Source organism: Dermacentor variabilis, unplaced genomic scaffold (genome assembly GCF_050947875.1).
Source record: "Dermacentor variabilis isolate Ectoservices unplaced genomic scaffold, ASM5094787v1 scaffold_198, whole genome shotgun sequence".
Taxonomy (NCBI): Eukaryota; Metazoa; Arthropoda; class Arachnida; order Ixodida; family Ixodidae; genus Dermacentor; species Dermacentor variabilis.
Genome location: NW_027460366.1, coordinates 18,904 through 44,710, shown reverse-complemented (window position 1 = coordinate 44,710; position 25,807 = coordinate 18,904). Strand labels below are relative to the sequence as shown.

The 25,807-nt window shown below is 46.5% G+C and overlaps 1 protein-coding gene across 1 annotated transcript; it reads left to right on the top strand.

Annotated features, from left to right (window-relative positions):
- Positions 1-1,947: 1,947 nt before the first annotated feature.
- On the top strand, positions 1,948-12,664 carry LOC142568496 (uncharacterized). Its single transcript, XM_075678409.1, has 8 exons — positions 1,948-1,964; positions 2,568-2,630; positions 2,765-2,824; positions 3,883-3,936; positions 6,780-6,830; positions 7,812-7,906; positions 10,142-10,364; positions 12,441-12,664. Exons 2-8 carry the CDS (start codon positions 2,627-2,629, stop codon positions 12,551-12,553), a joined length of 600 nt encoding a protein of 199 aa, XP_075534524.1. The 5' UTR covers positions 1,948-1,964; positions 2,568-2,626; the 3' UTR covers positions 12,554-12,664.
- The last annotated feature ends 13,143 nt before the right edge of the window (positions 12,665-25,807 follow it).

Genomic DNA, 25,807 nt, shown 5'->3' with positions numbered 1-25,807 from the left:
TGCTGTGCCCAAGGGAATGTAGGATGTGCTTCAGCTTCTGAAGGTAACCATACCTGTGGTTCATAACCTCTCAAACTTATGAGGGTGGTGCACATTAGGCTGGCAAAACATAACACCTGCATCGCGTCTGCACCTCAGCATCAATTTCAATTGACATGTGCCTGCACCACTGGAGTTGAGTTTTGCCATTTCTGAACTGCCCGTGCCCCGCTGTGAACTGGTTCAGTGATGCAGGCAAATAAAACGAACCTATAGTTGTCATGGGAAAATCCACTGTTGCATTCAAAGCAGCTGACCTAATCTACGAGTGAGCACCCCTTTCTGGCGTAGAGCAGTGAATCCTAATACACGTTTGGAACACAACCCACACTGCTGGAGCATAGTGAGATTTATCCAGGCTACTGTGTGTGGTCATCCACGTATGCTCTTTGCTGCCAGAAAAGGCATCCTGTTCTACATGCTAATCTTGTTCGAGCTCATAAGTGTTGGCTTCAGCATTGCTCTCTGTGTCCAATTCATCCCATGAGTCAGAGCGCTCACTATCAAACATCAATAACTATGCCGTGTGCCATGGTGAGTTGAGGGCATTTGCCATTACTACAAGAGCCAGAACTACACGGCACCACCAAGCGTAGTGGGAAGTAAAAGCCTGAAAAAGCATGCATGAAGGCAGTACGGTGTGTACTTGCTGTTCACTCTGCTGGTTCTTGCGGAGCAGCTTTAAGTGCTTTACAAGATGGTTGCAGCGCAATATCTGCTCTCAGTTTCATTGGAAGACGTGACTCGTACCATCACTGCCATTGCAACAGTGTTGCTCGAAAAAGAGCAGCGGAAGTTGCATTCACTCCATCATTGGAATTCATCACTAGTAATGTTGAAAATTGGGCTTGTTGTTTCTGTGCTTTGGTTATGCCCTTGTTCCAAGTCTCGCATGTACATTTAGGATAGTGCCTGTATATCTGCTGTAGCACCAGCTCATAGGCAAAGTGAGAAACGAAATGGCAGGCATCAAACCAAGACAAAATCACTTGGGCGGAAGTGTTTTCATGCACCTATCACCAGTGAAGAAGGGGTAAGGCGTGCAGACACAGACACTAGAGAAGTGGACAGCATGAATTCCAACTATCAACTGAAGGAAGCACCGAGGTGAAATAAGAAAAAAGACACAAGACTCATCTGCACATGCCCTGGAATGGTAGCAACACGTGTCAGTTCGGTACACGTGCTGACATTCATGCACGTGCGGGTACAATCAGGTACACATGCCAACATTGTAGGCCGGCACGTGTTCTCGATTGACGCGTGGTGCTACCACTTCAGGGCATGCGCAGATGAGTTTTGTGTCTTCTTGCTTATTTCACCTCAGTGCTTCCTTCATTTGATAGTCAGTGTTCGGGTTGTCCACTTCTCTAGTGTCCGTGTCTGCACGCTTTACCCCTTCCTTGCATCATGAATCCTTACCAACTAGCTCAGCTTTCTGTCATTCTATCACCAGTGCTTGTTTTGCGTAGACTCTACTTCATACAATGGCATTGCTTATATTGAATTATGTGTAGTAGCCTAACTTTGAACTTTCATGCAAGTTATCGGATTTGTTTCTAAACAACCAAGCAGACTGAGAGTCTGAACTTGAAATGAATTTGAACCGACTCTACTGCCATCAGTTTCCCAGAAAGCAGTATAAGTAAATCTGGCCATGTGTTCAAGACCTACTGGATAAAAGTTATTGTACAAAGAGGTGAATAGTAAAGAAACGCCAGTATCGTCACCTGTTTTTCCTGCACTCTGCCTCTATGTTTACAAATGTACAGCTTGCCTATACTCAATAACGTGCCTGATGAGTTAGACTTATAGTGTTGTAATAATAATTTCAGAGAACAAGATCAGTTATGCCCGGTGTTTGGACGTGGCAGTAGATGCAGAAGCTCCTGCACAATCACAGAGCTCTGGTGTTGAAGCAAAAGGCAAGCTACATATGTGGTTCATTTTCCAAGTTTAGTTTTTGTTGTCTTCATTTCACTATACTATCGTACCAATTTTTTCTTTTACTTCACCAGAAAAAAACCAGGCACCTGCATTTAATCTATACAGTTAAATTTTGACCGTTAGATATATTGGCAAAAGTGATTCATGTGTTCAGTCCTGGGATTAAACATTGCAAACATTTCACATAAAATTAAAATTGTGCATTGCAGCTGTTCATGTCTGGGATATAGCCACTTGAAATGCATGTCAGACCAGTCATCTTAGAGAATTTATATGCGGTTAGCTGCTGTAAGTTCTCTATACAGGACTCAAGGTACTTTGTGGCTGGGCCAGTGTAGTCGCAAGCAATTTCTGTTCTTTCTCTATTTTATAATTAAGAACTCGGGGCCCCATAATTATGTTGTAGTGTTCTATACGCTAAGGTCTACAACATGTCCAGAATTGGATCTTGCTTTCCCTTTGACAACCAAAAAACAATTAATTTGTCATGTCATTTGCTAGGTTATACATTTACATATCTATGTGCTTGATATCATGTTGAAGGTAGCAGAAACATTGTTGTTGGCACATTATCATTGCAGACTTGGGCTTGCACTCCCGCAGCAGGCCACATTGTGAAGCCGACAAGCTGTCGCACCACATGGGTGAGAAAACATTTAGTGCACATTTGCAGTTTTAAATTAGCTAGCACACTCAGATAAATCTTACTTTTATGGCTGTATGGGTGCTAGTGTACGTTGCCCACGTTGTAGTAACTTATTGTTTGTATGGTCTTCAGGAACCACTGCAGCTGCGGCTTCAGCTGCCTCTGTCCAGGAATATGGGTCACAGCAGCTTGGTAAGAGATTTCCTATATGCCATTGTTGCGTAGTTCTTTTTATGGACCACTGGCCATTTGCTTTTAGAGAGCTTCCATCAGGAGCCGCTTGCACAGAGATGTTTATCGGCATTTATATTGATTGAGTTGTAATGAGGTACTTCAGTACTGTAAATTGGGGCCGCAATGTGTCCAGCAGTGTACAAGGAATGTGTGCAATTGAAAATTCAACACGATACCCACGGTGGTGGCTTATTGGCTATAGCATTGTGCTACTGAGCATGTGCTTGCAAGTTTGATTCCTGGCCATGGCATCTTCATTTCGAAGGGGGCGAAACGCAAGCACACTCATTTATTTAGATTTAGGTGTGGCCAAATTATTCCAGAGTCCTCCACTATGGCATCTCTCACAGCCGCAGTGTTGCTTTGGGACGTTGAACCCCATGAATCAATCCATCGAAAGAAGGTCATGTTAAATGCTCAACTGTGTGCTTGTGCCAGGGGTTGACGGATACAGTGTCGTGCCACCTCGGGCCAGAAGTACCACATTACCGATAAACAAATTTTCCTGTTGGTAAATGGCTCGCAAGGGGCACCAGGTTTAGACAGTGTAAACAAATGTGGTCTCGTTATGGTTGTGCCTGGAAAATAGTACATAGGCTGAAACAGCTGAAAATTCAAGCAAAATTATGCGCTACACCAAATTAGCAGAGACAGCACAGCTCTTGTTTAATAGGGTTCGTCCGCAGTGCACAAGTTGGCAGAACACCGTGGGTTTCATTTGAAATACAGCCAAGCAAATCTGAAAATATTCCGTGCAGAAAAAAGAAAAGAAAAAGGTAGTGGAGCTCATGACATAAACATACCATGGGTACTTGGCTCCAGTATGGGACAAGGCTGGGCAAGAATGTTGTGAATGCTGTTCAGAGCAATCTCTCTCATTGCCTTAGAGAGGGTTACTTGTTTGAAGTACAGAACAAATTAATCAGCCATATCATTGCAAGGTGCTGCACTGACATGTTTACTTTGAAATATATGAAATTAATGTACAAACACTTACTGGTTTGTTATCATTGCAGAACCTAGCGACAGGCCATCTGGTGCTGGTGACGCGGAAGCTTTTCAGCCCTCGGGTAAGATAGTACTTCATGTACAGGGCCAGTTTTTTCATGTTTGCCATCCTCATATATGATTGTTGTTCAGTCTTAATATTCCTTGAAAGTAAAAAATTGTCCTCCACCTTACGCAGCACAAGGCTACAAATTTCTCTGTAGCTTCATGCTACTGAGGTTTTTAGCGCACGAAAAGGGACGAAAGACAGTAGCGAAACGAGGACACAGCGCTAGCTTCCAACAATGGTTTTATTCCACAAAGCGGTAGACACATATATATATAGGTAACACCCACAACCGTACGCATGCGCATATGTACTGATATTTAGTCAAATGAGACAGCACCGAGACATGTGTAATGGAAAGTTAAGATGATATCAAAGATGAAGACCGACCATGCATAGCCATGCATAGCCATTGTTGGAAGTTAGCGCTGTGTCCTCGTTTTGCTACTGTCTTTTGTCCCTTTTCGTGTGCTAAAAACCTCAGTTATGGAATACCAACACGCCCTAACCTACGCTCTTTCATGCTACTGTTGAGTGCATGACATTTTTTTCACTTTCGTGAAGCTTCCTATAGTTCACGAATTTTGCAGAACTTCCTTGCGATAAAATTGCATGTTCATTATCTTCAGCACCCAGTACTGCAGCTGCAGCCTTTAAAAGCCCCATAGGATTTATGTCAGACCAGCTTGTAAATATTTCTGTGACACCATTGCTTAGTCGTTTTGAACGGATTGTGAGACACTTGATCCTGCTAACCAATATTTTATGTGTGCTCTCGCTAATGCTTATCTAGTCACTTTCACCAATACTCATCTACATACTGTAGCACTTTTCACGAGCACTTGCTCACACGCATCTGTGTAGAAAGCTTTCAGATAAACACACCCTTATCCAGAAGTGCCTTGACTATTTCTAAGCCAACCTTCATTTTTTCAGGAAACCATCACTATTTCTCGATTTTTGTATGCCTAACCTTTATGAATAGCTTTCTATATTGCAATACAGTAAAACCTTGTCAAACCGTACCCCCTTAAGCATTAGTTTCGTTTTAAAAGTAGTAAAGTCAAATCCCTGGCTCAGCGGCCATTGAGCATAATGTGTTTTGTATCCGCATAAACCGTACCAGCGTATTGCATACGTATCGGTTAACACGTAGTGTTTCCACTTTTCTTTGCGCAAACATGGTGGTACTAGAAGAGTTGACTGTTGGGCTAGTTGGTCGTCCATATTTGAAGAGGTAGCTTAGCGCAAATAAAACCACGGACACAAGGAAGACAAGGAAGACAAGGCGCTTGTCCTTGTCTGTCTTCCTTGTGTCCGTGGTTTTATTTGCGCTAAGCTACCTCTTCAAATATGGTGGTACGTTGTCTCCATCGGGCGGCCCGGCAGAACAACAAGCCTCAGAGATAAAAATGGCCTTCAAGCACCCTGTGCGTTTGTGCACAGGGCACAAACGTTTGTGCGAGGTAGCACTGTAGAAGTCACAGGGCGCCTTTTTCATTGCAGGGTGCTGTTCTTGTTGCGACCATTGCGTTCATGAGGTTGATGTGAAGCATAGCTTCTACCACTGTCGGTCCCGAATCGCCCGTGCTGTCGCTTTCCGTGTCGTCCTCATCACTGTCCTTAGGAGGCACTTTGGCAACAACAGAGGCAACAATGGCAATAAGTCAGAACCCCGTAGCGGACATCTTTTTGCTGTCGCAGTAGCGCTGCTGAGCAACTTCTTCGCATCCCAAATGCCACACACCGTAGTCAAGGGTAAATCCCTGTTGCGTGCCAGCACCGACTTCGTGCCACGTTCAATAGTAGAACAATGTCCACTTTTTTTTCTATGCTGAGCACCTTGTGTTTTTATTCGAGCTGTGGCATGACGCGAGTCCTAGCTTGCATGATGCCGCAACCACAGCCACAATGCTCTCTGGCACGACCCCGAATTGATGTTGATGTAGCTTCATATGCAAATGGATGGGGCACATTGTAGGCCATTCTGATCTCTGAGGCTTGTTGTGCCAGGCCGCCCAGTGGGAATGATGCAATGCTGTGATTGCGCCACGAAAAGTGTGAGCACTACGTGCAAACGGATATGTACGCGATAAGCTGGTACGGTTTATGCGGATACCAAATGCATTATGTTCAATGGCTGCTGAGTCGGAGATTTGACTTTGCTACTTTTAATATGAAACTGTTTAAGCGGATATGGTTTAACAAGGTTTTACTGTATCATCAGTTCACTTGATATTTTCTGTTGTCTGTCAGTATTTTTAAGTTGTAGACAAACATTCCTGCAGAAACTGTCTATTTGAAGCTTGAGGCTTCTTGGAATAGAGGTTGCATACTACACATTATTTCTGGCACTGTGAGGACAGGAAACCACAGAAGTGCCAGTGGCAAAGCATGTTGTAGCCACTATCAAGCTGGTGAGGCCACCAGAGATGGTGAGGCCACCAGCTTTTCATGCCTAATTGTTTATTTGAGCTGAGGAAACATCGAAATACACAATGATTTTGGCATTGAAAAAGGTGGCGGTTGTCAATACAGCCGTCTAATTCCGCACTACAATCTCTAAGACCCCAAGCAACCAGATTTGCAATACATTTTTGTAAACTGCAGCCACAAAAATTTTTTTTTGGAAGCTGGTGCCTCTAGTAGCGTAGCATTCACCCAAAAATGACAAAATGACTGCCACGCATTTCAGGTGCACTGTGCATAAAAGAAAATCCTTGGACAAGTGAGGCTCATAACATTTGTTACAACTTAGCTGATGCATTGCTTGGATAATTAGTGGAAATGTGTGCTAGCAGTTATTTAAAGAGAACTAATCAATTATAATTTGGCAAAAAACCTGAATTTTTTTTCCAGTTTCTCAAGATGCACAAAGCAGCGCCGAGCAAGTGGTGCCAGATGAGCTCGGTAGGAAACTTTTTCTTAAACATGCTCTTTTGATACATATATATTTTCATGCAAGTATTTTTTTCACGGTACTCGTGATATTCTGTGATCATAAATATTGTGGCATTTTAACCAAATGTCATAATGCGTCTCTTAGGTGCCATTTCCGTCACACGAAGTGCACAAAATCACTGCGTTGGGATGGCGATATTGGTTCCTCCCAACAAGCTTTCTCAGAAGCACTAATTGTAGGCCACCTTTCATGTCATATACATGGATAATTTAAGTTTATTCCCTGACACATAATAGCTTGTAGTATATCCTGTGTATACAGGGTGCCTTGTAATGTGTAAAAGCCATCATTTATTCATCATGCATGCATTCTTTATTTGAACTTTCTTTTGCGCACATGTGCACTATATTTTACAGGTGCCTTTTGTGTAGCAGAGCACCATTTAGAGTTAGCATCTATTCCATAATGAGCCATTAGAAAGCAGCCTGGTTATTAGTTGTTTTGTTAGTTAAAGTAGTGCTGTAGAATGAATTGCCACACATCAGCAGTACTTTGCAGCTAGTAAAAATTATTCTGAGTACTTATTTATCATTGTCCACAGCTAGAATCATTGCAAAATTATGAACATAGTACCTGAGCTCTAGTAGTCTGTTACAGCTGTTATACATCGCGACAACATTTAGCTTTACTGCAGTGTGCTCTCAAACTGATGCAACACTGCAAGGTTTTACATATAGGCAGTGCAAGTGAAAGTCTTGAGCAAAGCAACACCAATGAGTGCACAGCACAAAATCAACAGCATGTTGAGAACTGCACACTTTCACTGCATTTATTACTTCGAGAGCTATCGTTGTGAGGATTTATAATTTTGTCAAAACTGTAGTAATTTCTTTTAAAATTTCTGCCAGTGTGACTGCATGGTTACTGCCTGACCTTTACTGTCGTCTGTGTCTAATTCTTATCCCTATTAAATGCTTGTTATATACTAGAACCCTGGACCTCACAGGAGTTGGAGGAAGCACTCCTCGATGGTCATTCAGAGGCCATACACACTGTGATTGGCAGTGAAAGGGACGATGGAAAGGTAATTTCATTATGCCTTGAGGGCTGCTTTTTTTCTTCATTGAAAGAGCAGTTATGATCCATGAAAACCTGTATTTTCGTACTAGGCCATGCAGCCTAGTATTTATAGGTACGCTTAGATTTTTGAAAGCATTGCACTGCAATCATATCTTGCATCTGCTCACTTGGCAAAACAACAGGGCTGGTGATTTTTTATATTGGCAGCCTCTAAACAGCACCTAAGCAGATGATGTATGCACCCAGGTGGGGTTGATGGCCATGACATAAGTCCTTGCAGAGGTCCTTCCGAGATATTTTACATCGCAGGTGCTGCCTAATCTCGGGGGGGGGGGGGGCGTGTCATGCCAGGCAAGTGGTAACGGCGCCATCTTCAGTTTTAGTATAAAAAAGATACGGTTGATCCCTCCTTCATAGAAATTTGTAGAACACGAAAGCTAAACATGCCTTGACAGAAGTTGTTGCACGTTTGCTTCGTGAACTCGCAGTTTGCTGCAGTGAAAGGCGCACAATTTGCAGGTCAGCGACCGTGTCGCAGGTTTGCTTGGCACGCGGTGTCCTGTTAGCGTCCAGCTGCCGAGCCGCTTCAGTGAACTTACGAGCATTTTGTCCCGCTCCGTAGTGTCTTGGGCAGCCAGTTGAGTTGTGATGTGCATAGCTTCAGGAATGCAATTGGCAGCGTGCACTGCCAATGTGCGAAGGTGTTCTGCTTCGTGCTGGCATGTCTCTTGTTGGACCAAAGCGAGATTAACCCGTTGATGTTGTTGCCTTTCTGCGCTGCTTAGCACAGCAGTTTTCTTAGTTGGTGCCGTCATAAGTGAAGCATTAGGTGGTGTGTAAGCACTGATGAGGCATGTTGAAGCTGCACTTTATAGCCGACGAAGCATCACAGGCTAATGGGATAGGAAAGACAAACCATATGCGGAAACTGTGTCGTCAACTCAGCAGAAGGCCTGCACCGCCTACATCAGGCTACACTGCGTTGAAGCCTCCACTGCGCTGAGTCTACTGAAGTTCTTACTGTCAGTGCTCGTGTCACAATGCAGTACTCGACTTCATTGCCCCTAGATGGCGGAGCTTTCTTTGTCAAGAAAGAGCATATTTTACGTTTTCACGCCGATGTCACATCCATTACAGGAAGTTGATGGTGGACTCCGGCATAAAGCACTTTCGTTTCTTAAACACTTTCCTCACATGTTAGTCTTTCACACCGGATTAGACTGACGCCTCGCCTACGGAGTGCAGCTTCAACATGCATCGGCAGTGCTTACACACCACCTACTGCTTCACTTACGATGGCACCAACTAAGAAAACTGCTGCGCTAAGCCGCGCAGAAAGGCAGCTACGTCAACGAGCAAATCTCGCTTTGGTCCAGCGAGAGACATGCCAGCGTGAAGCAGAACGGGTTTGTGGCGCATGCTACAAACTCTGCTACTCACATTCCTGAAGCTAAGCGCATTGAAACTGCCCAAAACACTACAGAGCTGGACCAAAATGCTCCTACTTTTGCCATAGCGACTCAGCAGCTGAACGTCACTCGCCAACATGACACCGCACGCCAAGCAAACCTGCAACACGGCCACCGACCCGCAAATCGTGTGCCTTTCGTTGCGGTGGAGTGTGAGTTCACGAAGTGATTTACTAAAAACCTGTTCAGTTTTGCTTGTATGGTTTTGCAAACACCTATGTTTATGGCAATCTGCGCATTGCTCTGGGGCATGCAGTGCAGTGTCTTTGGCTCGCGAGTCATTCCGCAACTTTCGCTAGCATGGATCTCTGTGCAGTGGTGGGGTGCCATTGATGGCAACTTGCAGCTTAATTCTTCACATACAATAAACATGCAACAGGTTCTGTGAAGACACGTTTCACTTCATGCTTAACTGATTCTTATTAAAGAGGGATCAAGCATATTTTTTTAGCTTTTCTTTCCACTTGTATTTCAAATGTCAAATTTCGCCTGGCTAGGCTTTATTAATCTATGCTTCTTATGTAGTCGAAATTTCTTTGCACTTGGCCTTAAAGTCATCCAGGGAACTTTTTTTACAATTTATTGTTTGTGCTGTTTCACTGGTAGGCTCACACTTAAGAAAATGCAGAAATGTGAATTGCTAAAGCTCAAGTACGTAGGATGTAATGTCCACCGACACAGGCATATGCAACACATGCTTTGTCAGTGTATACTAGATTGTGTTCATTGCACTTGTAGAAATATGCCTAATGTAATTCTTCATATTACAGCTCTATGCAGGGAGCAGTCAATGGCTCGAGAAGGAGGCATGGGGCACTCTGTTCCGGGCCCCGACGGATTCTTTATTTTGCCGCATGGCCACAAACGTTTTTTGGACGCCCGAGCAACTCAGGAGCCGCAGTGTGACGGGCACGCTTTCAAACAAGTCGCGTTCGAAGGGGGAGACCGAGCCAAGGCCTGCATTAACCCCTGAGAAAGTGGCCTCACTAAAAGGTTTGCAACATAGTGTATTAGATCTTATACAGTGACATGCCGTGAAATGTTGTAATTCAGTATAACTCCTGCTTAAGTGAACTGCTGTAGCAACTGGCGTGGTGGACTACTGCACAGTTCGCTTATTCAGATTTTCAAACCTTGGAATGTTCATAAATCATACAAGTTCAGTATGCTGAAGTATTGGACCACAAGCTCCTTGCATGTGTTAGGTTCGCTATGCTTTGTCAATAAAGATAGCTTTCAGTGTGTTTAGTTTAGCTGTGCTGTTTATGACTCAAGAGCTTGTTGGAATCTTCCTATTCTGTCGCACGTGCACAGTGCCCTCGGGAACTGCCTGGGCTTCATCACAATACCCTCTTGACAGCTGTAATTATGTGTGATCCCTTGCAAAAGCATTGCAGAAGCTGCTGTGCTTACCTTTCTACCAACGTGCAACTGTCGGGAGGGGTGGTCGATATAATGGCAGAGAGGATGTAGGGAGTGGAGGCAGAGAATTGGTAGAACCGATACAGTCGCGAAACAAGTGAATGACAGCCTGTATACTGCGTAGGCAAACAGTGGTGCACGCAAGGAAACGCTTAACTCGCCACTCTTGTATTGTACTAAACAGTGAAGAAATTAAACATTTGCTGTAAACATCACCGCTAATATAGTCAGTCAAAGCAAACACCACAGAAAGTTTCGCTTACGTTGATTCCCGCAGTGCAGGCGGGCGATCCACGTAATTTTTTTTAAGTGAAGCTTTCTTTGCAAACCCTCCTGCACCTCTCTTGCTGACCGTGGCTGCTGCCTGCTGCTGCTGCCTGCTACTTGTGCATTCTCGCCGAATAGCTCACACTTGGCTGTGGGACAGTGCATCCATGCGGACGGTTGCATCTGTGCCTCCTAAGGGAGGTCGGGTACCCTAAACAAATGGAGCAGAAAGCTAGCTTGCCTCTTTCATCCCCTATAACATATGCTGGTTGTATTAACATGTAGGTACATTGCATTCTTTGGCAACATGTCACCTAAATTCGCTTTGCACTCGCACTGAATAAACGCAAACGTGTTTCAGCACTCCAGCCTTAAGGCCGCCCCACATTCAGCGTTTTCCCGGCGTTTTCTGGCGTTTTGTCACCCGGCGTCGCTCGGCGTCGACGCTGAGGCTGGCGCCAAGCCAAAACGTCGTGCTCAAGGGACACCAGATCTCGCCGCCGCCGTCGGAAGCGGCTCGACAGCGCCGACCAATCAGCGCGTGGCAGGGCGTGGCCGCGCTGCTGGCAACTCTTGCAAGAAACTTCCGCAGATTCGCAGTTCGCGCCGCCATTGCTGTTGGTTTGGTCGCTTCAATCATGCTACCGGCGAACATCGATAACGAGCTTCTTATAGCCATTGTAGAAGCAAGGCCGATATTGTGGCAGACCAAACACAAGGAACACAAGAATAGTGTTAAAAAAAACGTTTTGTGGATTGAAGTCGCCGCCATCGTCCTGCCGGGTGTACTAAATGAGAAGCAGGAGCTTCTTTTTTAGCAGCAAAAGCTGCTGCCTTCTTTCCATGATGTGGCGTATGGCGTCTAGCAATAAAAAGCACCTACTTCCCCCTCTATCATAGAATAAAGAACCCTCGATGCTCAGCTTCGCACGCCGACGCGCCGACCGCTCGTGATGTTCACGCCGATATTGCTGCCAGTTTTCTGAAGCTTAGCCTTGTGTAATTTTTCTACACAGCCCTGAATATTTTATTTAGCGTAAAACTATGCAAAAGGCATAAGTATTGCATTGAAGAATACTTATGACAGCTCTTTTCATTGATATTACACAATTAGCTTAGGAGGTATCTGGTAAAATAAATCTGGTCACATTGTGCGACGCTGCGCTGGCGCTGGTCCGCGTGCCGCTCGTGTGGCTGGACGCCCTCTCTGGCGCCGTTCATGCGACCACGCCGGGAGACGCAACGCCAAAAAACGCCGGTAGAAACGCTGAATGTGGGGCGGCCTTTACGCATTTATGGGAAGCCTTCCCTGTATACACAGATTCCAACTGATCTTTTTAAAACGTGTTTTTGAATACGCCATTTGCTTTTTACTTGCAGCTCTCTTCAGCATATACATGGGCAGCGATGTGCCTAAAGACGCCCAGAGCAAGAGGCTCAAGGACGTGCGCAAGCACCTTGCGCAGAAGCTGGGTGACATGCGGCGCAAATGATCCTTCGTGCCGCCAGCACCCGCTACCCACCTGCAGCAGGTTGACGCCCGCGCCCTCCCTGAGCCATCCCAACCAACTTTGTGTACTGCGGTATTTAAAAAAAGGATGCTGTTCCACTCAACGTCAAAGTTAACTTTCACGTTGAGTGGAACAGCATCCTTTTTGTCATAAGTGGGGAGCACTGATTTGCCAGTGTTTTCCTTGCGTTATTGTTGTTCATCTTCTGTTTGTTTTTGTATGTTTAGCTTTCCTTTTTGTGTCTTGCTTTTCTGTTTCTGTGTATTGCTTTTATGTTATTTTCTCATGTTTATGCATTGTTTATTTTTCTTGGTTACTCAAGTTAACTTTAGATATGATTTTTTTTGTAATTTTGTAACATATTGTAGTTCGAGCATTGAGACTGATTATGGCCGATTCTGTTGGGAACGCACACACATTTATCTCAACGAAACTGCAGCCATCTTGGAAGCCCCCTTGAACCCCAGGGTTGCCTTCCTTCATTCCAAAGAGTGCTATATATGGACACTACATCATCCCCTCAGGGAAGGAAAAATCAGTTTTGCTTAAACACGAAGTCTTTCAGGTGCCTAGGTCGTTGCCTGGATCGTTGGAGGTACCGCTGTGAGACGGTCTTGGGAGCTGCTGATATGGCTTGGCTAGGAGTAGCTATGCTGGGGGTTGGAAGGTCACTGTTACTTGGCACAGCTTCATCATCCAGATATGGCATGTCGGTCGGGTCCTGATGTCGTTCCAATTGAACTGTTCTTGCATCTTTGAAGAAACTTGAGTTGCGACAAATCGACACTCCATCTCTGGACGCTGTGATCCTGGAGCCATTGACTTTGGCGACTGTGTATGGGTGTGGGTCATAGCAAGGCGAAAACTTGTTTGACCTGTCCTGTTTACAGAGGACTTGTTGTCCCACACACAGCTGGTTGTTACTCGTATGCCTCCGAGTGTCGACGTGATGTGAAAATGCTCAATTCCCCACACCACGGCCAGCATTTCCCGTTCAATTTGAGAGTAGCGTGCCTCCACAGGAGAAAGAGCACGACTCCCATATGCTACCACTATGGTTTCGCTTCCGGATGTCTGCGTGAGAATGGCACCAAGGCCATGAGGAGCAACATCTACAATGAGTGTGATGTTCTTTCCTGGATCGAAGTAGGCGAGAGTTGTGGCCTCGGAAAGCTTTCTCTTCAGTTCGTCCAGGGCGTCTTGCTGTATGTCTGTCCAACACCAGTCCTCTCCTTTGGCCGTGAGTTTCCTGAGTGGTTGGGTGAGGTGGGCCAAGTTGGGTATGAACCGACCACAGTAGTTAACGAGCCCGAGGAGACTCTTCACTTCAGTGGTGCTGGAAGGTGGTGATGCACCCAAGATCGCAGACACCTTAGTGGGGTCCGGTTGCACACCATTGCTGGAGAACACATGCCCGAAAAATGTAAGTTCCCGTTGGTAGAACCTGCATTTCTTGACATTCAGTGTGAGACCACTTGCAAGTAGGCATTCCAGTGTGGCCTTCAAAGCCTTATGTTCTTTCTCAGTCTTTCCATACACCAATATGTCATCGCTTACGTTGAGCACGTTGGGGATGTTAGTTAGAACCTGACGGATGGTGTCCTGAAACACTTCGGCTGCTGAGTTGATTCCGAAGTTGAGTCTCTTGTATCGGAAGAGCCCAGCATGTGTGGAGAAAGTGGTGATCACATGGGATGATGCGTCAAGTTCTAGTTGGTGGTACCCATCTTTCAGATCGAGTTTAGAGAATAAGATGGAGCCGTTCAAAGCAACAAAGATGTCGTCCACTGTGGGTGTGACATGTCTCTCACGCTGGATAGCTTGGTTGGCACAGCGAATGTCAACACACATTCGAATGTGCTCGGGGTCATGTGGCTTCGGTACTGCCACAATTGGTGATACCCAGGGGGTTGGTCCTTCAGTCTTTTCGATGATGCCAAGGGACTGTAGCCTTTCGAGCTCTTTTTCCAGTGGCTTTCGCATAGAGAAGGGTATGCGTCTGTGAGGTTGGGCTACTGGTTGAACACTGGGGTCAACATGGAGGTGAACCTGGAAGTCCTTTAGACAGCCCACTCCCTTGAAGAGGTCTGGGTAGGCCATCCTCGGATCCAGTCTGTTCGTAACCTCTCCCACACTATACGTGATCTGGACTAGTCCTAGACGGAAGCTGCAGAGAAACTGAGCAGTGGTGCACAGTCTCCAGACACAACGTAGAGAGTTTCATGGCTGCTGCTCTCCTTGTAGGTCATGACAACATCAAGCTTTCCAAGTAGCGGTAAAGGAGAATTTGCCCCATAAGCAAATACTTTCTTAGATGTCTTGGACAGCGTTTCCTTGCTTAAATGATTTCTTAAGCTGTTCGAACCGACGACAGACACGGTAGCACCAGTATCAATTGTAAAACGGACGTCCTCGCCATCAAGTTTGACGTCCACCTGTGGAGATCCCGTGACTGCGTGACAGTGAGACGAGGTCATGAAAACGTGTTCATCATTGTCAGGGCTGCTGTCCCACACAACTGCGTGTAGGGCTTTGTGTGCTGAACGACACACACTAGCAAAGTGTCCAGTTTTCGCAGTACACCGTTTGCCAAGAGCGGGGCAACTAGAGCGTCCCTTACTGTGAGGCCATGGTTTTCCGCAGTTGTAGCATGTCGCATTTGCCCGTTGATGGCGCGGAGGCTCACGAGTCCGCGACGGCTCTTTCCCATGGTGCTTCGGCTGATGAGGTCGCGAGGTGCGCTAGGAGTTTACTGCAAGTGTAGACGCTGACGCCGAGTTTTCCTTACACTGCCGGCTTTCTTGCTCGATCACGGAGATGTCGTGCTCGACCTCTTCAAATAACCTGCCTTGTTTGAGAATTCCTTGCAAGTTGAGGTCATGCTGCATGGCATACCGGCGTAGACGTGTCGACGTTGTAGACAGCAATATTTGATTCTTGATTTTGGTGTCATCGGCGAAAGCACAGTGCCTAAGCTGTCATAGTCTGGCGTAAAATGCGTCGAGCGACTCGTTTTCCATTTGCTTGGCTTGACGGAAGCGGTTAACCTCGAAGGTAGTGTTTACTCAGGGTGCGAAATGGTCATCGAGCTTCCTACGTGCTGTGGTGTAGAGAGGGGTTGCGTTACTGGAGCCACCGGTGCTTGAAATGGTAGACGCAGCTGCGGCTGCGGGAGGATCGGGTAGTGCACAGTAAGTGTCATACACTTCTTCCCCCACGTAGTGTAGTACTATGGCCATCTTCCGGGCATCGGCTGTGATACCGCAGGCTACGATGAAGTTTTCGAAGCGTTTCACCCACTTCAACCACTCAGTGCCGATGTTGTTGGCGTCAGTGGCACGCGAAATTTTAGTACATTTAGTAATGTATTAATGTAGTGATGTACATTTAGTAATGTATTATTATTAGCAAGTACACTAAAAATATTGTGTATTTCCTGTACCCTGTACTTGATGCAAATAAAAATAATGTCAGGTATTCAGAAAAAGACTTATTTTCTGCCAAATAACACAAGGCTGTGTATGTGCAGGCCTAATATGTAGGCTTAGCCATGCACTCCAACAAGCCAACAGCATACAGGCCAACAAGCCAATAGGCCGGTAAACCAACAGACCCATAAGCCAACAGAGCCATAAACCAACAGACCCATAAGCCAACAGACCCATAAGCCAACAGACCCATAAGCCAACAGACCCATAAGCCAACAGGCCCATAAGCCAACAGGCCCATATGCCAACAGGCCAATAAAGCCAACAGACCCATAAGCCAACATGCCAGATTTCCGCATAGCCAACAGACATGGCCTTGTTGGAATTGTTGACTGGGTGTGCTTGCTTAAAACGCGTTTTGGCACAAATCTATGTGCGGGTGCTAAAAAGAGCAGCATCGGCATGCTTTTCACGTCGTTTGGTAGAAATCCACGTGCGCGTTCTGCCAAAAGCACCATTTGCATGCATATCGCGTGGTTTTGCAGAAAACTGCGTCCGCGTCTACCAAAAGATGCGTGTGCATGCTTAAAACGCGTTTTGGCACAAATCCATGTGCGGGTGCTAAAAAGAGCAGCATCGGCATGCTTTTCACGTCGTTTGGTAGAAATCCACGTGCGCGTTCTGCAAAAAGCACCATTTGCATGCATATCGTGTGGTTTTGTAGAAAACTGCGTCCGCGTCTACCAAAAGATGCATGTGCATGCTTAAAACGCATTTTGGCACAAATCAATGTGCGGGTGCTAAAAAGAGCAGCATCGGCATGCTTTTCACGTCGTTTGGTAGAAATCCACGTGCGCGTTCTGCCAAAAGCACCATTTGCATGCATATCGTGTGGTTTTGCAGAAAACTGCGTCCGCGTCTACCAAAAGATGCATGTGCATGCTTAAAACGCGTTTTGGCACAAATCCATGTGCGGGTGCTAAAAAGAGCAGCATCGGCATGCTTTTCACGTCGTTTGGTAGAAATCCACGTGCGCGTTCTTACAAAAGCACCATTTGCATGCATATCGTGTGGTTTTGCAGAAAACTGCGTCCGCGTCTACCAAAAGATGCATGTGCATGCTTAAAACGCGTTTTGGCACAAATCCATGTGCGGGTGCTAAAAAGGGCAGCATCGGCATGCTTTTCACGTCGTTTGGTAGAAATCCACGTGCGCGTTCTGCCAAAAGCACCATTTGCATGCATATCGTGTGGTTTTGCAGAAAACTGCGTCCGCGTCTACCAAAAGGTGATTGTGCATGCTTGAAACGCGTTTTGGCACAAATCCATGTGCGGGTGCTAAAAAGAGCAGCATCGGCATGCTTTTCACGTCGTTTGCTAGAAATCCACGTGCGCGTTCTGCCAAAAGCACCATTTGGATGCATATGGTGTGGTTTTGCAGAAAACTGCGTCCGCGTCTACCAAAAGATGCACGTGCATGCTTAACACGCGTTTTGGCACAAATCCATGTGCGGGTGCTAAAAAGAGCAGCATCGGCATGCTTTTCACGTCGTTTGGTAGAAATCCACGTGCGCGTTCTGCCAAAAGCACCATTTGCATGCATATCGAGTGCTTTTGCAGAAAACTGCGTCCGCGTCTACCAAAAGATGCATGTGCATGCTTAACACGCGTTTTGGCACAAATCCATGTGCGGGTGCTAAAAAGAGCAGCATCGGCATGCTTTTCACGTCGTTTGGTAGAAATCCACGTGCGCGTTCTGCCAAAAGCACCATTTGCATGCATATCGTGTGGTTTTGCAGAAAACTGCGTCCGCGTCTACCCAAAGATGCATGTGCATGCTTAACACGCGTTTTGGCACAAATCCATGTGCGGGTGCTAAAAAGAGCAGCATCGGCATGCTTTTCACATCGTTTGGTAGAAATCCACGTGCGCGTTCTGCCAAAAGCACCATTTGCATGCATATCGTGTGGTTTTACAGAAAACTGCGTCCGCGTCTACCTAAATATGCATGTGCATGCTTAAAACGCGTTTTGGCACAAATCCATGTGCGGGTGCTAAAAAGAGCAGCATCGGCATGCTTTTCACGTCGTTTGGTAGAAATCCACGTGCGCGTTCTGCCAAAAGCACCATTTGCATGCATATCGTGTGGTTTTGCAGAAAACTGCGTCCGCGTCTACCAAAAGATGCATGTGCATGCTTAAAACGCGTTTTGGCACAAATCCATGTGCGGGTGCTAAAAAGAGCAGCATCGGCATCCTTTTCACGTCGTTTGGTAGAAATCCACGTGCGCGTTCTGCAAAAAGCACCATTTGCATGCATATCGTGTGGTTTTGTAGAAAACTGCGTCCGCGTCTACCAAAAGATGCATGTGCATGCTTAAAACGCATTTTGGCACAAATCAATGTGCGGGTGCTAAAAAGAGCAGCATCGGCATGCTTTTCACGTCGTTTGGTAGAAATCCACGTGCGCGTTCTGCCAAAAGCACCATTTGCATGCATATCGTGTGGTTTTGCAGAAAACTGCGTCCGCGTCTACCAAAAGATGCATGTGCATGCTTAAAACGCGTTTTGGCACAAATCCATGTGCGGGTGCTAAAAAGAGCAGCATCGGCATGCTTTTCACGTCGTTTGGTAGAAATCCACGTGCGCGTTCTTACAAAAGCACCATTTGCATGCATATCGTGTGGTTTTGCAGAAAACTGCGTCCGCGTCTACCAAAAGATGCATGTGCATGCTTAAAACGCGTTTTGGCACAAATCCATGTGCGGGTGCTAAAAAGGGCAGCATCGGCATGCTTTTCACGTCGTTTGGTAGAAATCCACGTGCGCGTTCTGCCAAAAGCACCATTTGCATGCATATCGTGTGGTTTTGCAGAAAACTGCGTCCGCGTCTACCAAAAGGTGATTGTGCATGCTTGAAACGCGTTTTGGCACAAATACATGTGCGGGTGCTAAAAAGAGCAGCATCGGCATGCTTTTCACGTCGTTTGCTAGAAATCCACGTGCGCGTTCTGCCAAAAGCACCATTTGGATGCATATGGTGTGGTTTTGCAGAAAACTGCGTCCGCGTCTACCAAAAGATGCACGTGCATGCTTAACACGCGTTTTGGCACAAATCCATGTGCGGGTGCTAAAAAGAGCAGCATCGGCATGCTTTTCACGTCGTTTGGTAGAAATCCACGTGCGCGTTCTGCCAAAAGCACCATTTGCATGCATATCGAGTGCTTTTGCAGAAAACTGCGTCCGCGTCTACCAAAAGATGCATGTGCATGCTTAACACGCGTTTTGGCACAAATCCATGTGCGGGTGCTAAAAAGAGCAGCATCGGCATGCTTTTCACATCGTTTGGTAGAAATGCACGTGCGCGTTCTGCCAAAAGCACCATTTGCATGCATATCGTGTGGTTTTGCAGAAAACTGCGTCCGCGTCTACCAAAAGATGCATGTGCATGCTTAAAACGCGTTTTGGCACAAATCCATGTGCGGGTGCTAAAAAGAGCAGCATCGGCATGCTTTTCACATCGTTTGGTAGAAATCCACGTGCGCGTTCTGCCAAAAGCACCATTTGCATGCATATCGTGTGGTTTTACAGAAAACTGCGTCCGCGTCTACCTAAATATGCATGTGCATGCTTAAAACGCGTTTTGGCACAAATCCATGTGCGGGTGCTAAAAAGAGCAGCATCGGCATGCTTTTCACGTCGTTTGGTAGAAATCCACGTGCGCGTTCTGCCAAAAGCACCATTTGCATGCATATCGTGTGGTTTTGCAGAAAACTGCGTCCGCGTCTACCAAAAGATGCATGTGCATGCTTAAAACGCGTTTTGGCACAAATCCATGTGCGGGTGCTAAAAAGAGCAGCATCGGCATCCTTTTCACGTCGTTTGGTAGAAATCCACGTGCACGTTCTGCCAAAAGCACCATTTGCATGCATATCGTGTGCTTTTGCAGAAAACTGCGTCCGCGTCTACCAAAAGATGCATGTGCATGCTTAACACGCGTTTTGGCACAAATCCATGTGCGGGTGCTATAAAGAGCAGCATTGGCATGCTTTTCACGTCGTTTGGTAGAAATCCACGTGCGCGTTCTGAAAAAAGCACCATTTGCATGCATGTCGTGTGGTTTTTCAGAAAACTGCGTCCGCGTCTACCAAAAGATGCCTGTGCTTGCTTAAAACGCGTTTTGGCACAAATCCATGTGCGGGTGCTAAAAAGAGCAGCATCGGCATGCTTTTCACGTCGTTTGGTAGAAATCCACGTGCGCGTTCTGCCAAAAGCACCATTTGCATGCATATCGTGTGGTTTTGCAGAAAACTGCATCCGCGTCTACCAAAAGATGCGTGTGCATGCTTAAAACGCGTTTTGGCACAAATCCATGTGCGGGTGCTAAAAAGAGCAGCATCGGCATGCTTTTCACGTCGTTTGGTAGAAATCCACGTGCGCGTTCTGCCAAAAGCACCATTTGCATGCATATCGTGTGGTTTTGCAGAAAACTGCGTCCGCGTCTACCAAAAGATGCATGTGCATGCTTAAAACGCGTTTTGGCACAAATCCATGTGCGGGTGCTAAAAACAGCAGCATCGGCATGCTTTTCACGTCGTTTGGTAGAAATCCACGTGCGCGTTCTGCCAAAAGCACCATTTGCATGCATATCGTGTGGTTTTGCAGAAAACTGCGTCCGTGTATACCAAAAGATGCATGTGCATGCTTAAAACGCGTTTTGGCACAAATCCATGTGCGGGTGCTAAAAAGAGCAGCATCGGCATGCTTTTCACGTCGTTTGGTAGGAATCCACGTGCGCGTTCTGCCAAAAGCACCGTTTGCATGCATATCGTGTGGTTTTGCAGAAAACTGCGTCCGCGTCTACCAAAAGATGCATGTGCATGCTTAAAACGCGTTTTGGCACAAATCCATGTGCGGGTGCTAAAAAGAGCAGCATCGGCATGCTTTTCACGTCGTTTGGTAGAAATCCACATGCGCGTTCTGCCAAAAGCACCATTTGCATGCATATCGTGTGGTTTTGCAGAAAACTGCGTCCGCGTCTACCAGAAGGTGCATGTGCATGCTTAAAACGCGTTTTGGCACAAATCCATGTGCGGGTGCTAAAAAGAGCAGCATCGGCATGCTTTTCACGTCGTTTGGTAGAAATCCACGTGCGCGTTCTGCCAAAAGCACCATTTGCATGCATATCGTGTGGTTTTGCAGAAAACTTCGTCCGCGTCTACCAAAAGATGCATGTGCATGCTTAAAACGCGTTTTGGCACAAATCCATGTGCGGGTGCTAAAAATAGCAGCGTCGGCATGCTTTTCACGTCGTTTGGTAGAAATCCACGTGCGCGTTCTGAAAAAAGCACCTTTGCATGCATGTCGTGTGGTTTTTCAGAAAACTGCGTCCGCGTCTACCAAAAGATGCCTGTGCTTGCTTAAAACGCGTTTTGGCACAAATCCATGTGCGGGTGCTAAAAAGAGCAGCATCGGCATGCTTTTCACGTCGTTTGGTAGAAATCCACGTGCGCGTTCTGCCAAAAGCACCATTTGCATGCATATCGTGTGGTTTTGCAGAAAACTGCGTCCGCGTCTACCAAAAGATGCGTGTGCATGCTTAAAACGCGTTTTGGCACAAATCCATGTGCGGGTGCTAAAAAGAGCAGCATCGGCATGCTTTTCACGTCGTTTGGTAGAAATCCACGTGCGCGTTCTGCCAAAAGCACCATTTGCATGCATATCGTGTGGTTTTGCAGAAAACTTCGTCCGCGTCTACCAAAAGATGCATGTGCATGCTTAAAACGCGTTTTGGCACAAATCCATGTGCGGGTGCTAAAAAGAGCAGCATCGGCATGCTTTTCACGTCGTTTGGTAGAAATCCACGTGCGCGTTCTGAAAAAAGCACCATTTGCATGCATGTTGTGTGGTTTTTCAGAAAACTGCGTCCGCGTCTACCAAAAGATGCCTGTGCTTGCTTAAAACGCGTTTTGGCACAAATCCATGTGCGGGTGCTAAAAAGAGCAGCATCGGCATGCTTTTCACGTCGTTTGATAGAAATCCACGTGCGCGTTCTGCCAAAAGCACCATTTGCATGCATATCGTGTGGTTTTGCAGAAAACTGCGTCTGCGTCTACCAAAAGATGCGTGTGCATGCTTAAAACGCGTTTTGGCACAAATCCATGTGCGGGTGCTAAAAAGAGCAGCATCGGCATGCTTTTCACGTCGTTTGGTAGAAATCCACGTGCGCGTTCTGCCAAAAGCACCATTTGCATGCATATCGTGTGGTTTTGCAGAAAACTGCGTCCGCGTCTACCAAAATTGCATGTGTATGCTTAAAACGCGTTTTGGCACAATCCATGTGCGGGTGCTAAAAAGAGCAGCATCGGCACGCTTTTCACGTCGTTTGGTAGAAATCCACGTGCGCGTTCTGCCAAAAGCACCATTTGCATGCATATCGTGTGGTTTTGCAGAAAACTGCGTCCGCGTCTACCAAAAGATGCATATGCATGCTTAAAACGCGTTTTGGCACAAATTCATGTGCGGGTGCTAAAAAGAGCAGCATCGGCATGCTTTTCACGTCGTTTGGTAGAAATCCACGTGCGCGTTCTGCCAAAAGCACCATTTGCATACATATCGTGTGGTTTTTCAGAAAACTGCGTCCGCGTCTACCAAAAGATGCATGTGCATACTTGAAACGCGTTTTGGCACAAATCCATGTGCAGGTGCTAAAAAGAGCAGCATCGGCATGCTTTTCGCGTCGTTTGGTAGAAATCCACGTGCGCGTTCTGGCAAAAGCACCATTTGCATGCATATCGTGTGGTTTTGCAGAAAACTGCGTCCGCGTCTACCAAAAGATGCATGTGCATGCTTAACACGCGTTTTGGCACAAATCCATGTGCGGGTGCTAAAAAGAGCAGCATCGGCATGCTTTTCACGTCGTTTGGTAGAAATCCACGTGCGCGTTCTGCCAAAAGCACCATTTGCATGCATATCGTGTGGTTTTGCAGAAAACTGCGTCCGCGTCTACCAAAAGATGCATGTGCATGCTTAAAACGCGTGTTGGCAAAATCCATGAGCGGGTGCTAAAAAGAGCAGCATCGGCATGCTTTTCACGTCGTTTGGTAGAAATCCACGTGCGCGTTCTGCCAAAAGCACCATTTGCATGCATATCGTGTGGTTTTGCAGAAAACTGCGTCCGCGTCTACCAAAAGATGCATGTGCATGCTTAAAACGCGTTTTGGCACAAATCCATGTGCGGGTGCTAAAAAGAGCAGCATCGGCATGCTTTTCACGTCGTTTGGTAGAAATCCACGTGCGCGTTCTGCCAAAAGCACCAATTGCATGCATATCGTGTGGTTTTGCAGAAAACTGCGTCCGCGTCTACCACAAGATGCATGTGCATGCTTAAAACGCGTTTTGGCACAAATCAATGTGCGGGTGCTAAAAAGAGCAGCATCGGCATGCTTTTCATGTCGTTTGGTAGAAATCCACGTGCGCGTTCTGCCAAAAGCACCATTTGCATGCATATGGTGTGGTTTTTCAGAAAACTGCGTCCGCGTCTACCAAAAGATGCATGTGCATGCTTAAAACGCGTTTTGGCACAAATCCATGTGCGGGTGCTAAAAAGAGCAGCATCGGCATGCTTTTCACGTCGTTTGGTAGAAATCCACGTGCGCGTTCTGCCAAAAGCACCATTTGCATGCATATCGTGTGGTTTTGCAGAAAACTGCGTCCGCGTCTACCAAAAGATGCATGTGCATGCTTAAAACCGCGTTTTGGCACAAATACATGTGCGGGTGCTAAAAAGAGCAGCATCGGCATGCTTTTCAGGTCGTTTGGTAGAAATCCACGTGCGCGTTCTGCCAAAAGCACCATTTGCATGCATATCGTGTGGTTTTGCGGAAAACTGCGTCCGCGTCTACCAAAAGATGCATGTGCATGCTTAAAACGCGTTTTTGCACAAATCCATGTGCGGGTGCTAAAAAGAGCAGCATCGGCATGCTTTTCACGTCGTTTGGTAGAAATCCACGTGCGCGTTCTGCCAAAAGCACCATTTGCATGCATATCGTTTGGTTTTGCAGAAAACTGCGTCCGCGTCTACCAAAAGATGCATGTGCATGCTTAAAACGCGTTTTGGCACAAATCCGTGTGCGGGTGCTAAAAAGAGCAGCATCGGCATGCTTTTCACGTCGTTTGGTAGAAATCCACGTGCGCGTTCTGCCAAAAGCACCATTTGCATGCATATCGTGTGGTTTTGCAGAAAACTGCGTCCGCGTCTACCAAAAGATGCATGTGCATGCTTAAAACGCGTTTTGGCACAAATCCATGTGCGGGTGCTAAAAAGAGCAGCATCGGCATGATTTTCACATCGTTTGGTAGAAATCCACGTGCGCGTTCTGCCAAAAGCACCATTTGCATGCATATCGTGTGGTTTTTCAGAAAACTGCGTCCGCGTCTACCAAAAGACGCACGTGCATGCTTAAAACGCGTTTTGGCACAAATCCATGTGCGGGTGCTAAAAAGAGCAGCATCGGCATGCTTTTCACGTCGTTTGCTAGAAATCCACGTGCGCGTTCTGCCAAAAGCACCATTTGCATGCATATCGTGTGGTTTTGCAGAAAACTGCGTCCGCGTCTACCAAAAGATGCATGTGCATGCTTAAAACGCGTTTTGGCACAAATCCATGTGCGGGTGCTAAAAAGAGCAGCATCGGCATGCTTTTCACGTCGTTTGGTAGAAATTCACATGCGCGTTCTGCCAAAAGCACCATTTGCAAGCATATCGTGTGGTTTTGCAGAAAACTGCGTCCGCGTCTACCAGAATGTGCATGTGCATGCTTAAAACGCGTTTGGGCACAAATCCATGTGCGGGTGCTAAAAAGAGCAGCATCGGCATGCTTTTCACGTCGTTTGGTAGAACTCCACGTGCGCGTTCTGCCAAAAGCACCATTTGCATGCATATCGTGTGGTTTTACAGAAAACTGCGTCCGCGTCTACCTAAATATGCATGTGCATGCTTATAACGCGTTTTGGCACAAATCCATGTGCGGGTGCTAAAAAGAGCAGCATCGGCATGCTTTTCTCGTCGTTTGGTTGAAATCCACGTGCGCGTTCTGCGTAAAGCACCATTTGCATGCATATCGTGTGGTTTTGCAGAAAACTGCGTCCGCGTCTACCAAAAGATGCATGTGCATTCTTAAAACGCGTTTTGGCACAAATCCATGTGCGGGTGCTAAAAAGAGCAGCATCGGCATGCTTTTCACGTCGTTTGGTAGAAATCCACGTGCGCGTTCTGCCAAAAGCACCATTTGCATGCATATCGTGTGGTTTTGCAGAAAACTTCGTCCGCGTCTACCAAAAGATGCATGTGCATGCTTAAAACGCGTTTTGGCACAAATCCATGTGCGGGTGCTAAAAAGAGCAGCATCGGCATGCTTTTCACGTCGTTTGGTAGAAATCCACGTGCGCGTTCTGAAAAAAGCACCATTTGCATGCATGTTGTGTGGTTTTTCAGAAAACTGCGTCCGCGTCTACCAAAAGATGCCTGTGCTTGCTTAAAACGCGTTTTGGCACAAATCCATGTGCGGGTGCTAAAAAGAGCAGCATCGGCATGCTTTTCACGTCGTTTGATAGAAATCCACGTGCGCGTTCTGCCAAAAGCACCATTTGCATGCATATCGTGTGGTTTTGCAGAAAACTGCGTCTGCGTCTACCAAAAGATGCGTGTGCATGCTTAAAACGCGTTTTGGCACAAATCCATGTGCGGGTGCTAAAAAGAGCAGCATCGGCATGCTTTTCACGTCGTTTGGTAGAAATCCACGTGCGCGTTC